Source organism: Aegilops tauschii, chromosome 7 (assembly GCF_002575655.3).
Source record: "Aegilops tauschii subsp. strangulata cultivar AL8/78 chromosome 7, Aet v6.0, whole genome shotgun sequence".
NCBI lineage: Eukaryota > Viridiplantae > Streptophyta > Magnoliopsida > Poales > Poaceae > Aegilops > Aegilops tauschii.
In genome coordinates this window covers 480,925,118-480,937,372 of record NC_053041.3, presented here as the reverse complement: position 1 = coordinate 480,937,372, position 12,255 = coordinate 480,925,118, and the positions used below count along the sequence as shown (strand labels likewise).

General features: G+C 44.0%; 2 protein-coding genes across 5 annotated transcripts; one reads left to right on the top strand and one right to left on the bottom strand.

Moving 5' to 3' along the window:
* The first annotated feature begins 471 nt into the window (after window positions 1-471).
* Window positions 472-2,719, top strand: LOC109734772 (small ribosomal subunit protein eS24z). Its single transcript, XM_020293960.3, has 4 exons — window positions 472-717; window positions 804-974; window positions 2,239-2,325; window positions 2,431-2,719. The coding sequence occupies exons 1-4, from the start codon at window positions 592-594 to the stop codon at window positions 2,458-2,460; spliced, it is 414 nt and encodes a 137-aa protein (XP_020149549.1). The 5' UTR covers window positions 472-591; the 3' UTR covers window positions 2,461-2,719.
* Window positions 2,720-4,439: 1,720 nt separating this feature from the next.
* Window positions 4,440-11,916, bottom strand: LOC109734774 (tRNA A64-2'-O-ribosylphosphate transferase). 4 transcript variants are annotated; one of them, XM_020293961.3, is made up of 7 exons: window positions 11,520-11,916; window positions 10,983-11,146; window positions 9,811-10,525; window positions 9,595-9,698; window positions 9,413-9,521; window positions 5,268-5,327; window positions 4,440-5,028 (listed from the first exon to the last, which is right to left on the bottom strand). In XM_020293961.3, the coding sequence occupies exons 1-7, from the start codon at window positions 11,833-11,835 to the stop codon at window positions 4,859-4,861; spliced, it is 1,638 nt and encodes a 545-aa protein (XP_020149550.1). In that variant the 5' UTR covers window positions 11,836-11,916; the 3' UTR covers window positions 4,440-4,858. The 4 variants fall into 4 exon arrangements, with proteins under 4 accessions (XP_020149550.1, XP_020149551.1, XP_020149552.1 ...); XM_020293962.4 differs by having other exon boundaries at window positions 9,595-9,692; XM_020293963.3 differs by having other exon boundaries at window positions 9,811-10,521; window positions 11,006-11,146.
* Between the last annotated feature and the right edge of the window lie 339 nt (window positions 11,917-12,255).

The following is a 12,255-nucleotide window of genomic DNA, read 5'->3' as shown; positions in this document are numbered from 1 at the left end:
AAATATCTAGAACTTCAATTAATTTGAAACTAAGGGTGTGTTTTTCATTATTTTTTTGTAAGAGAGTAACTTTTTTTCAGTCCAATTAACTTCCTTCTTTTCTTTTCCCACAATATTTTTTTTTCATTTCTTTCTGTTAGGACGTTGTTTATAGGGTTTTAGGGCGTTGCTATGTACTCCCTCCATCCAATAACTATAAGACCTGGTGTCAAAAACACTCTCATATTATGGGAGGGAGTAGTAGGAGTTATTTTTTTTTCTTTTCTTTTGAGAAACCTGTGTAGGAATTACCTGGGCCTTTACATTAGCAGGAAAAAAAAGGTCACCTGGGCCTTTACAGTGGAAGAAGCGGATTCCTTGATTCGTGAGATAGTGAAGGCCCAGCACGCACGAAGAACGAAACTAGGCTCCGGAGAGCCCAACTCGGCCCACACACGAGCGATTAGCTCTCTAGGGTTTCACAAGATATATACATGCTCAGGCGCATAGCCCTCCCCTCTTCCCTACCTCCGCTTTCCTCCCTCTCGCGCCGCCGCCGCCGCTGCCGCCACCTCCGCAGGCAGCCCACCGCGAAGCGAGGTCGAATCAGCCATGGCAGACGCCAAGGCCACGACGGCGGTCACCCTCCGCACCCGCAAGTTCATGACCAACCGCCTGCTCGCCCGTAAGCAGTTCGTGCTCGAGGTCATCCACCCGGGCCGCGCCAACGTCTCCAAGGTTGGAGATCTCGCCCCCTTCCTCTCGTTCCTTAGCTCCGTTGCATTTCGTCGGCTATTCTGAAGCGTTCGTGTGCTTGTGCTCAGGCGGAGCTGAAGGAGAGGCTCGCCAAGGTGTACGAGGTGAAGGACCCCAACTGCATCTTCGTCTTCAAGTTCCGCACCCACTTCGGAGGCGGCAAGTCCTCCGGATTCGGTCTCATCTACGACAACCTCGAGTCCGCCAAGAAGTTCGAGCCCAAGTACCGCCTCATCAGGGTATGGATCGGTTCTTCTTCACATGGAGCTTCGTTGCGTTGTCTCGTCTAGATTTGCTCTAGTATTTGTTTGCGCTGTGCTCACCCATGGGTCGAGATGTAGTAATTTGTGTTGATCTAACGATGGTTTCTTAGTGTCGCTGAATTTTTGTGCTGCTCACTTAGGTAGCGCTCGATTCGAGTTAGATAATTAGGGTTGTTTTCATTTTATGCTTCGGAAGTAACATGATTAGCTTAAGTTATTGTTTGCTAGGTTAAGCGAGTCAGCAGTAGAAAATTGGAATTTAGAACAACTAATTCTTGAGGACCAGCTAAGTCAACCTTTTTGGTTGGTCGTTTCAATCCTAGTTTGCAGGGTTAATGCTTTGGTCAGGTTTAGTCTACCCAGCCTTTGTTCCAAAAAAAGGGTTTGGCCCCCAAACCCACCTCATACCTTGAATCAAATGGGCTATTGGTTTAGAATGGCACTATGATTGTGATATCATCGGTTGTGAAGTTGTTTGCATACTTTTTCTGAACAAAAGGTTTATAAGGTAGATGCATTAACATGCCTGTCAGTCTTGTTGGTGAATTGAGAGATGAACTGGACCTTACATACATTGTTTAACCAAAGGTTTGTCTGTGGACATTCCTCTTTGTGGTTATCATGATGGGGCTTCAGATGAGCTTACTCTGTAACTGAACAAGTTAGTTGATTTTCTTGTTAGCATTTAGTCTTCTGAATTTTTAGTGCTAATCCCCAAATGTATTGATAGATAACACTTGTTAGAGATAGTTCAAGCAACCTGTATTAATACGAGGTCTAACTAATCATGTTGTGAATATGAATAGGGAATGTTTGTATAGGTCTTTCCTTTTAAGTGTGGTAGTGTGGTACCATTTTGCTAATGTGTGCTAGGTTCTCCCATCTTCTGTGTCATTGTTACACTAATTTATAGTCCAGTACAATTGGACTTTCAGTATAGCTTGTTGTCATTCCTATTTCTTTTTATTTGTTGTGCTTGTTGTCCAGCTTACTCTCTGTTACTTTGCCCACTCTTTCACAATGAGAGATTTTGCTTAGATAAATTTTCATGCTATAGAGTGGTTACTTTCATGCATGTTTTGTGATGTTCAGTACACAAGCATGGCGTCGAACATGCATCTTTCCATAGTAGGTACAACATGGCACTGAATTGCATAGATTGGCTATTTCCATGTGAAATCGTATGGTTGCAATTCCTCTCATGTGTCTGGAGTTGCTAATATCTTTGCATTCTTGTCAGAATGGCCTTGCTACCAAGGTAGAGAAGTCACGCAAGCAGATCAAGGAAAGGAAGAACAGGACAAAGAAGATCCGTGGTGTGAAGAAGGTCAGTTTTAACACAGCAAATTTCACATTTAGGTCTAGTTGCGCTTGAATATGCTCTGTTTGTTGATCTTGTGACCGAATCAATTTTCTCTGCGTCCTTTTGCAGACCAAGGCCGGAGATGCCAAGAAGAAATAAGAACATTTCTGTCTTCATCTTTTCACTATCAGCCTTTGCTTGGTTTAGGACGGTATCCCTGTGGCAATGTTGCTGAGTGCTTAATTATGACTAGAAAAGACTATGCCATTTGTGTCATCTCCCGCTATGTTAAGAGGCATTTTGTAGTATCTTATGCTAAGATTTTGAGGAACTTGGTCAGACTATCTCATATACACCTGTTGTCGTTGTTCTTGGTTTCGGCCATTAATCAGTCAAAATGCATTGTGTGCTTTATTTACCCCTTGAATGTTTCTATGTTGAAGTGGATCAGAAAAGAAAATCTGCGCTAGTACAGTTAACAACTAACAACGTAATGATTTCTTACTAGCGATTTCAAGTTCCCGTTATGGGGCTCTGGAGCAACTCTAGCAGATCTTGCTTTTCTTTCATAAGGCAGAATTACAATTACAAGAAAAATATCGAACATTGAGCTTAGCATGAACACCTTGACCGGGCAAGTCAAAAGACAGGTACTCCCTCAGTAAACTAATATAATAGCGTTTAGAATCTTAAAGTAGTGATCTTAGTTTACAGAGGAAGTAAACAATGCTCTCGACAAAACAGAGAGTAGTGATCCAAATGCTCTTATTTCTTTACGGAGGGAGCACAAATTAAAAAGTAAAAGAACCTACCCTGAGCTGAGAAACAATGCTGCGTCTCGACTGTGGACACCTCTGAAAACCAACTCGCTATAGTTCTAGCTTACAATCTTGCCTGTATATTAAAAACGAAAAAACTAACAGAAGCACGACTAAACAACTAAGCTCCAAGGGTGAGGCAGCTAAGGAAAAGAGGCCCCGTGAGCCTGCAATCTCCCAGGTTATGCCAGCCCTCTTGCCATGCTTGGAGCTGCTTCGTTAAACACACTAATATTTCATTAAGCTTTTTGAACTACATTGAAAATATTTGATTTAACCAAGTGATAATATCAACTTTCTGCATTTTACTCCAAATCATGTAGTGTTTATCCTTCCAAATATTTGCTTTGAGAAGTTTTCCACGTCGCGTATCGTTGGCAATGGCAAAACATACATAATGTATTCATGACCCCAGTGAGGATGCTACTAGTTAAGTGTGTTCGTGATATAAATCTAAGTGGTTCGTTACCTCCTCATAATATTTGTACTTCTCTGATCATCGCCTCTAGACTTGTACCATCCGCCAACCCTTATTGCTTAATAGATCATTTTGGAATGGGATATACATCCCATGTACCGGATCAACCGAAGACTCTAGGCTTCCATCAAGCCACTACTACATTTCGTTTACATTAAACCTAAATGAATACATAAAATAAAACCTTCATGAAACGAGCGATTTTTACTTTCATGTTTTCTTTGAGAACCCCTTGAACGCCTAATCAAAGGGTTCTAAAAAATTCGGAGCAGAGTAACCAAGCCCAACTAATCACCCTATCAGTTCTGATAAGCCAAGCCCGCCTTGCTAAATTACCTGTAAAATCTCCTTTGACAAATGATCCTTTACTACCTAGACATCATGTATTGACTCATCTTATGACCACGGCTGCACCATTATCATCATTCATCAATGTATTCAAGGTTTCTATCTAATATTGTAAGTTTTTCACATTTCAGATTTATGTATCAATTTGTATGTACCTATACAACTATAAACCCGATCACGATCCAGTGCAACATCATCACATCATCAACGTGTTAAATTGCTCAATTCGTCACAAGCCTTTGAACAAGGTATTGCTTAGGACACACTTCCTCCGAGCTTTCTTTCACACTAGTACACACGCACCCGCTGTTCCTAAATACGAAGTAATAAGACATGTTCACAGTTTCTTACATTTGTGGATAAATGGAGCATTAGATTCAAGACGAGCACTTCACATTTTGATATGCTAGGTCCAGTTTCCCAACAATATACCTTTTTTTTAGAGGTTCCCAACTATATACTGTAAAAACAGCAGTACAGGCTCAAAGAACAAATAAAATGAATGTCTGTGGGATTAGGAGTTGGTACAAATAATGTTACATCGTCAAGATAAACCGACCCAAAACTGTGTCTCCATCATTACAAGCTCTCTCACAAGTATAAAAGTCAGTGCTCTCGCAACACAAAAATACTATAGAAGTCAGTTCAAAAAAGCTACTACTTGGGTATTTGGCTGTTGCCAGTACATAATAACTGGTTTTCATTCAAATGAAGAAATGTTGATCAGTTTGGGGTCCATCTGGACGGTGTTGCTTGAGCTATTCCAAGGACAACTAGTGATCATTAATTCTTCAGACACTAGAAGATCATTGGAGAATGAAGAACACACAAGAATCAACTGCAAGCCCAAACCTGACTATTCTGTGGCAACTGATGAGAGCGAATGCCTCATCGGATGCATTTTTTCACAGAACTAACAGGGCAGCTGTTCCTTTTCGTTGCATAGAAAACCATAGACCTGCCTCAAGTTTCCCCTAGATGGCCGCGCATTAACGGCGTATTTGCAAATGAACACCAGCCTCTTCCTCATCTCCAACTTGGTGACGTCTCTTCTCATAAAAGATTCGCCGCAGTCGAAGCACCCTTGAGATAAATACATAGTTCAAGATGAATAGACATGACTTATTTGAAGTATATATAGTTCTACAGAGCACCTACCTAGTATTAAAAAAAATTGATTGCATTATGGTCATCCATGGTTAGAAATGAGCGCAGAAAAATAAATTTGTATGTCATGCAGCTATGCAGACAAATAAGAACGGGTTCCCTATTTACTCTTGAAATCAATAATTATATATAATTGCATTCAGGATCATGCTTACCAGTGTCACTGAATAACCGTGTGATTATTGCCAAGGCTACACAAATGCTTATATCTTCTCCTGAAAGGGCAGGTAAAAAAAAAAGAGTTAAGCTAACAGGCGTAGACAAACTTTTTGCTACATAACATTATTTGAACAAATATTGATCAAACAAAGCCCACCCTAACATATTACCAAAAATGACTTATGGTCATCACACGACACTTGGTGATGCGGCATTTACTTGCCATCATGAGAGTCTAAAGTTTAACTCATTTGGGCCACATCATGCATGGTCTGTAGCGTGGCCAATGAACATTGGCGTGACACCATTTAACAGCCGGCAAAGGGAGCCACTCTAGTGCACTTGCTCCACCGACATAACCAACAACAACAACAACAACAACAACAAAGCCTTTAGTCCCAAACAAGTTAGGGTAGGCTAGAGGTGAAACCCATAAGATCTCGCAACCAACTCATGGCTCTGGCACATGGATAGCAAGCTTCCACGCACCCCTGTCCATAGCTAGCTCTTTGGTGATACTCCAATCCTTCAGGTCTCTCTTAACGGACTCCTCCCATGTCAAATTCGGTCTACCCCGCCCTCTCTTGACATTCTCCGCACGCTTTAGCCGTCCGCTATGCACTGGAGCTTATGGAGGCCTGCGCTGAATATGCCCAAACCAACTCTTGTAGGCCTTCTCCATTCAATGAACACCATATGCAGGTCCTTCTTTTGCTCCCTGTATCTCTCCATAAGTTGTCGTACCAAGAAAATGGCTTCCATGGTCGACCTCCCAGGCATTAAACCAAACTGATTTTTGGTCACGCTTGTCATTCTTCTTAAGCGGTGCTCAATGACTCCCAGAGCTTCATTGTGCTCATCAGCTTAATTCCACGATAATTAGTACAACTTTGAACATCCCCCTAGTTCTTGAAGATTGGTACTAATATACCCCTCCTCCATTCTTCTGGCATCTTGTTTGCCCGAAAAATGAGGTTGAAAAGCTTGGTTAGCCATACTATCGCTATCTCCCCGAGACCTTTCCGCACCTCAATGGGGATACAATCAGGGCCCATCGCCTTGCCTCCTTTCATCCTTTTTAAAGCCTCCTTGACCTCAGACTCCTGGATTCGCTGCACAAAACGCATGCTGGTCTCATCAAAGGAGTCGTCCAGTTCAATGGTAGAACTCTCATTCTCCCCATTGAACAGCTTGTCGAAGTACTCCCGGCATCTATGCTTAATCTCCTCGTCCTTCACCAAGAGTTGGCATGCTCCGTCCTTGATGCATTTGACTTGGCCAATGTCCCTCGTCTTCCTCTCTCGGATCTTGGCCATCTTATAGATGTCCCTTTCGCCTTCCTTCGTGCCTAACCGTTGGTAGAGGTCCTCATATGCCCGACCCCTTGCTTCACCAACAGCTCGCTTTGCAGCCTTCTTCGCCATCTTGTACTTCTCTATGTTGTCTGCACTCCTATCCAGGTATAGGCGTCTGAAGCAATCTTTCTTCTCTTTAATCGCCTTCTGGACATCATCATTCCACCACCAGGTATCCTTATCTTCGCTTCTCCTTCCCCTGGACACTCCAAACTCCTCCGAGGCCACCTTACGAATGCAAGTCGCCATCTTCATCCACACATTGTCCGCATCCCCTCCTTCCTCCCAAGGGCCCCCCTAAATGACCCTCTCCTTGAACGCCTGAGCTACCTCCCCCTTGAGCTTCCACCACTTCGTTCTAGCGACTTTGGCACGCTTATCCCGCTGGACACGAATCCGAAAGCGGAAGTCAGCAACCACCAGCTTATGCTGGTGTACAACACTCTCTCCAGGTATCACCTTACAGTCTAGGCACGCACGCCTATCTTCTCTTCTCGAGAGGATGAAATCAATCTGGCTAGAGTGTTGGCCACTACTAAAAGTCACCAGATGTGATTCTCTCTTTCTAAAGAGGGTGTTAGCTACAATCATGTTGTAGGCTAGAGCAAAGCTTAAGACATCTTCTTCTTGATTCCTGATGCCATAGCCAAAGCCCCCATGCGCCCCTTCAAAACCTGTGTTAGATGTACCCACATGGCCATTGAGGTCTCCTCCTATGAAGAGCTTCTCACCAATCGGTACACTCCTAACCATGTCTTCCAGGCCTTCCCAGAACTCCCTCTTGGTGTTCTCATTGTGGCCTACTTGCGGGGCATACGCGCTGATAACATTGAGAACCAAGTCCTCAACTACCAGCTTGACCAGGATAATCTGGTCCCCACGTCTCTTGACGTCTACCACTCCATACTTGAGGCTCTTGTTGATCAAGATGCCTACGCCATTTCTGTTTGCAGCCGTCCCCGTGTACCACGGCTTGAAGCCGGTATCCTCCACCTCCTTCGCCTTCTGTCCTCTCCATTTGGTTTCTTGGACGCAAAGGATATCAACACCTCTCCTCACCGCTGCATCAACTAGCTCCCGAAGCTTCCCTGTCAGAGACCCTACGTTCCAGCTACCTAAGCGAATCCTCCTAGGCTCGGCTAGCTTCCTTACCCTTCGCACTCGTTGAGTCAAATGCGTAGACCCTTGCTCATTTTCCACTACATCCGGGCGCCGATGAAGCGCGCCACTAAGGATGCGACGACCCGATCCTCGCTCACTTGCCACCGTATCCAGATCAAGATACGGCGCGCCACCTGGGGGGTGACGGCCCGGCCCTTGCTCATTTTCCACCACACCCGGGTTCCGATGTGGCGCGTCGCTGAGAGGGTTACGCCCCAACGAAAATCTTTTGGGTTTCATCTCCATAAGAGTGGCTAAGTTTTTACGTTGGCTCGCCAAGCCTATCACAACCCTCCTCCTTTACCCGGGCTTGGAACCGGCTATGTTGAGACAACATAGGCGGAGTTCTCCACCGACATAACCAAAAAGGATTATTTATTTTTTTATAAAAAATGGGGGTGGGGAGTGTATTTTGCATCCCTAAACTGTCTGACCACCCTAAACTCTAAAACCGGTTAAATATAAACCTCATCTCTGAAAATAAGGTAGAGCACCAGTTTTGACTATTTCAAAGCGGTTTTAGATGACATGCTGCCCGCCGTATGCCACAGTACCTCCATATCATCCAAAAAAAGCTTGCAAATATAAGAGTCAGGTCTTTTATAAGTTTACAACAACAACAACAACAACAACAACAAAGCCTTTAGTCCCAAACAAGTTGGGGTAGGCTAGAGGTGAAACCCATAAGATCTCGCAACCAACTCATGGCTCTGGCACATGGATAGCAAGCTTCCACGCACCCCTGTCCATAGCTAGCTCTTTGGTGATACTCCAATCCTTCAGGTCTCTCTTAACGGACTCCTCCCATGTCAAATTCGGTCTACCCCGCCCTCTCTTGACATTCTCCGCACGCTTTAGCCGTCCGCTATGCACTGGAGCTTCTGGAGGCCTGCGCTGAATATGCCCAAACCATCTCAGACGATGTTGGACAAGTTTCTCTTCAATCGGTGCTACCCCAACTCTATCTCGTATATCATCATTCCGGACCCGATCCTTCCTCGTGTGGCCACACATCCATCTCAACATACGCATCTCCGCCACACCTAACTGTTGAACATGTCGCCTTTTAGTCGGCCAACACTCGGCGCCATACAACATTGCGGGTCGAACCGCCGTCCTGTAGAACTTGCCTTTTAGCTTTTGTGGCACTCTCTTGTCACAGAGAATGCCAGAAGCTTGGCGCCACTTCATCCATCAGGTCTTTTATAAGTTTATTTTAAAAAAACAAGCCCCAAAACTAAAATTAAAATTCTCCTGATTTTCAAGTTCAAAAAAATAAAAAAATAAAATTATTATTATGACCAAATGTTTTCAATCTAGAAAAGTTTGGGACTAAAATTTGCACTCAACTCACGCGATGATGTAGAGGTCGTGTGGCAGAAAAATAGGTAGTAAGACGTCTAAGGGTTGTGTGCACTCAAGCTTTAGCGGTTTGTCTGGTTTTAGACTTTAGCGGTGCTGTGTGCACTCCTGCTTTAAAAGTTTGGATGCTGGTATTTGAAAAAAGATAGTTCTAAAGGGGTTATTTATAATAATAACGTGTTCACAAATGGTACAGGTTTCTACACGGTAAAAGGAAAGTGCATGTAATATTTTCTTTTGGTAGGTGAACTTTGTCAACTCACCATTTTGACAACATAGCAGCATTTTTCTCCTTGCGATCAGATTTTTCTTTGCAAAGCTAACTGCTTTAGGAAGATTGTTCAACAAAGAAAATCGCTCATCCTTGGAACCCTGCAAAACGGAAATATATAAGTTGATGTCTGAATAAAGAGGAAATGCAAAGGGTTAAAACAATATCACTAACCACAATAGGTAGCTCAAGGTAAGAATCTTCTGATGAACTAGGAGGCAATCTTGATGTGCTGTCACAGTTCAATATGCAATCCATATCAGCCAAGCCATCTGCAACTACATAAAGGGACATTAGAAACACTATCATTAAGGTTCTTTGCCATGTCAACTAATTTTTATTTCCTAATGAACAATACTATTAAAGATGGTGCACAGTTAATCAGTATACCTTGCATGGTAGATCCTACTGCAAGGTTTGATGTCCCAATCCAGAAGACTACATGACCACCATTGGAATATTGTGTATTTGCTGGAGCAATAGTAGAAGGGTTTGAGTTCATAGGTTGTGCGATAATTGTATGATCTCCCGTGTAGGGTTCGAGTCCATGCCTTGAGCACTTTACATGCTTAACTATAACTTGTGGAGAATGTTCACCCCTCTGTGCACGGTAAACCCTATCCTTTTCAACAATATCGGCAACTAATTGATTACAAAGATCTGGTCCACCATCAAGTAGATCGTACGAATGCTTCCAAAATAATGTAGGAGTTAGACCACGTGCCCAACTCTCTTCATCATCTCCTGCACCAGGAATATAGCGCCAACTGAATTCTGACGCCGTCCTTTGCGTAGCCACTGCACCAGATGCAGATGCTGAAACTAATATGATGGGAGTGAAGTCCCATAACTGATGATCTGGTACTTCATTCAACCATATACGTGTATTTTGTGATATCCACAGTGGACGGAGTGGTTTTTGCAAACCTAATGCAAGAGAATGAATGTCTGCACCACAAGATTCGAATAGGTCCGCCCATTCTTCAATATGCCCCTCTATTGCATTTTTCTCAGTTTCCAGAACCCATACAGGAAGATGAACTGAGCTATCCCAGTTTGATGAACCAGAGTACTCTTCAGCATCCCCGTTTGGTACAACAGCTGACTAACAGACAGAATTATGGAACATTGTGAGAACAAGTGAACACATAATTATATTCTTCTTGCGAAAAGAACAATCCGCAATATGGAAACAAAGGCTGAAATAACAGAAACGGAAGATAATACTGTGACTAAACTACAATTTACAGTTGTGAGTTGTGATTTCATCCCAAATAGAATGTGATAGTGAAGTGGACGCCTTGTTAAATCATGAAATTAGCACTGCTGCTCTTATTTTGCCATGTAGTTTTCTAGAGTAATAAACTAATAATAGCTTCCTCGTAGACATTAACTTAATATAAGGATTATGCTAAAACAGGCATACTGAAACATATACCGTACAAATTTCAAATATAGCAATGGCAATTGGCAAAGCATTGGGGAAGAGAAAATGTGCACAAGTGGAAATTGGCAAGATATGCATGCATATTCTAATAAATCGAAGCAATCCATGTACCAACCGTTTCAGAATTCAATCCGCTACCTTGGTTGATAGCCCGCAGTCGATGCCTCTGAATGGCTCGATTGAGAACGCAGCACCAGATGGGTATGGTCTTTGCCATGCTATCAGGAAATCGTTTCCCTTTCCTTGTTGAATCAACTATTATGCACCCTCCTCTTTCCCCTGCTCAAAGGGTACCAACAAAACAAATTAAGCTCAACTTAAGCTAAATCCTCAAAAGTTCAGGCATGTTGCACTCTCTACTCCATTGTCGCCAAAAACACATTCAGTAATAATAGCCATGTATAGGCAACCGTCAGCATAAGAGTTCAAATGATGAGCATATCTGCACTCATATTCACACTTTTGGCAGTGGATATTTGAATCAACCCCAAGCAAACGAAACTGAATTATGAGTGATTCAGAGAAGCAATTTTCCTGTGAAAATCCTACTTCCAGATATAAACCACCGTGCCGGATGGGAACGCCAAACGGGATACCTACTATACTTGCTACAAGTTGTGCAACGAAAGGAGGGAGCGAGATGCATATATACCGGCGAGGAGGGCGAGGTGGAGATTGAGGCGGGCGGTGGAGAAGCCCCAGTTGCCGGCGTGGCCGTCGGTGGACTTGAAGTAGCAGGTGGCGGCGAGGGAGCGCGGCTGCGCGTACCAGAGGCCGCAGCGGAGGTTGGCGACCAGCGGCAGCGCCGGCCAGAGCGCCGCGATCTCGGCCACGAAGGCCGCGTCGTCCGCCACGCTCCGCAGCGCGTTGTACAGGGTGCTCTCCCGCCGCTTGATGCGCCTCGCCGCCTTGTAGATGCTCAGCGTCCCCTCCTCGGCCGCGTGCTCTGACCCCGCCGCCGCCGCCATGGGGAGAGGGCTCTGGCTCCGGAGCAGAGTGGCGGCTCGGACTCGGAGGTACCGGTTTGGTCTGTGTCAGGCACACGTCGCCGCCTCTTTGCCCATTTTGTTACTGCGGATTTCGTCAGCAGCGTACCACCGTCAGATATAGTACAGCGTGAGCTAATCAAACAGTGTAAGGTATAGGCAGTCCGAAGTAAACAGAAAATCGTGATAACTTACTATAATTTTCTAAGGAAAACCCAGTACAAGTTTTATTGATAATTTGGATAGCTTTCTTACAATAATATAGAACCATGTATGTCTTCTTGTACTTAACGAAAACGCAAGTTTCAGTTCACAATATTGTGGGTTTCAAAGTTCGCACGGGTGTCATGCATTCCTCATAGGCCTCATAGCGAGCGTTTAATTCCGAATAATTGCGCTATG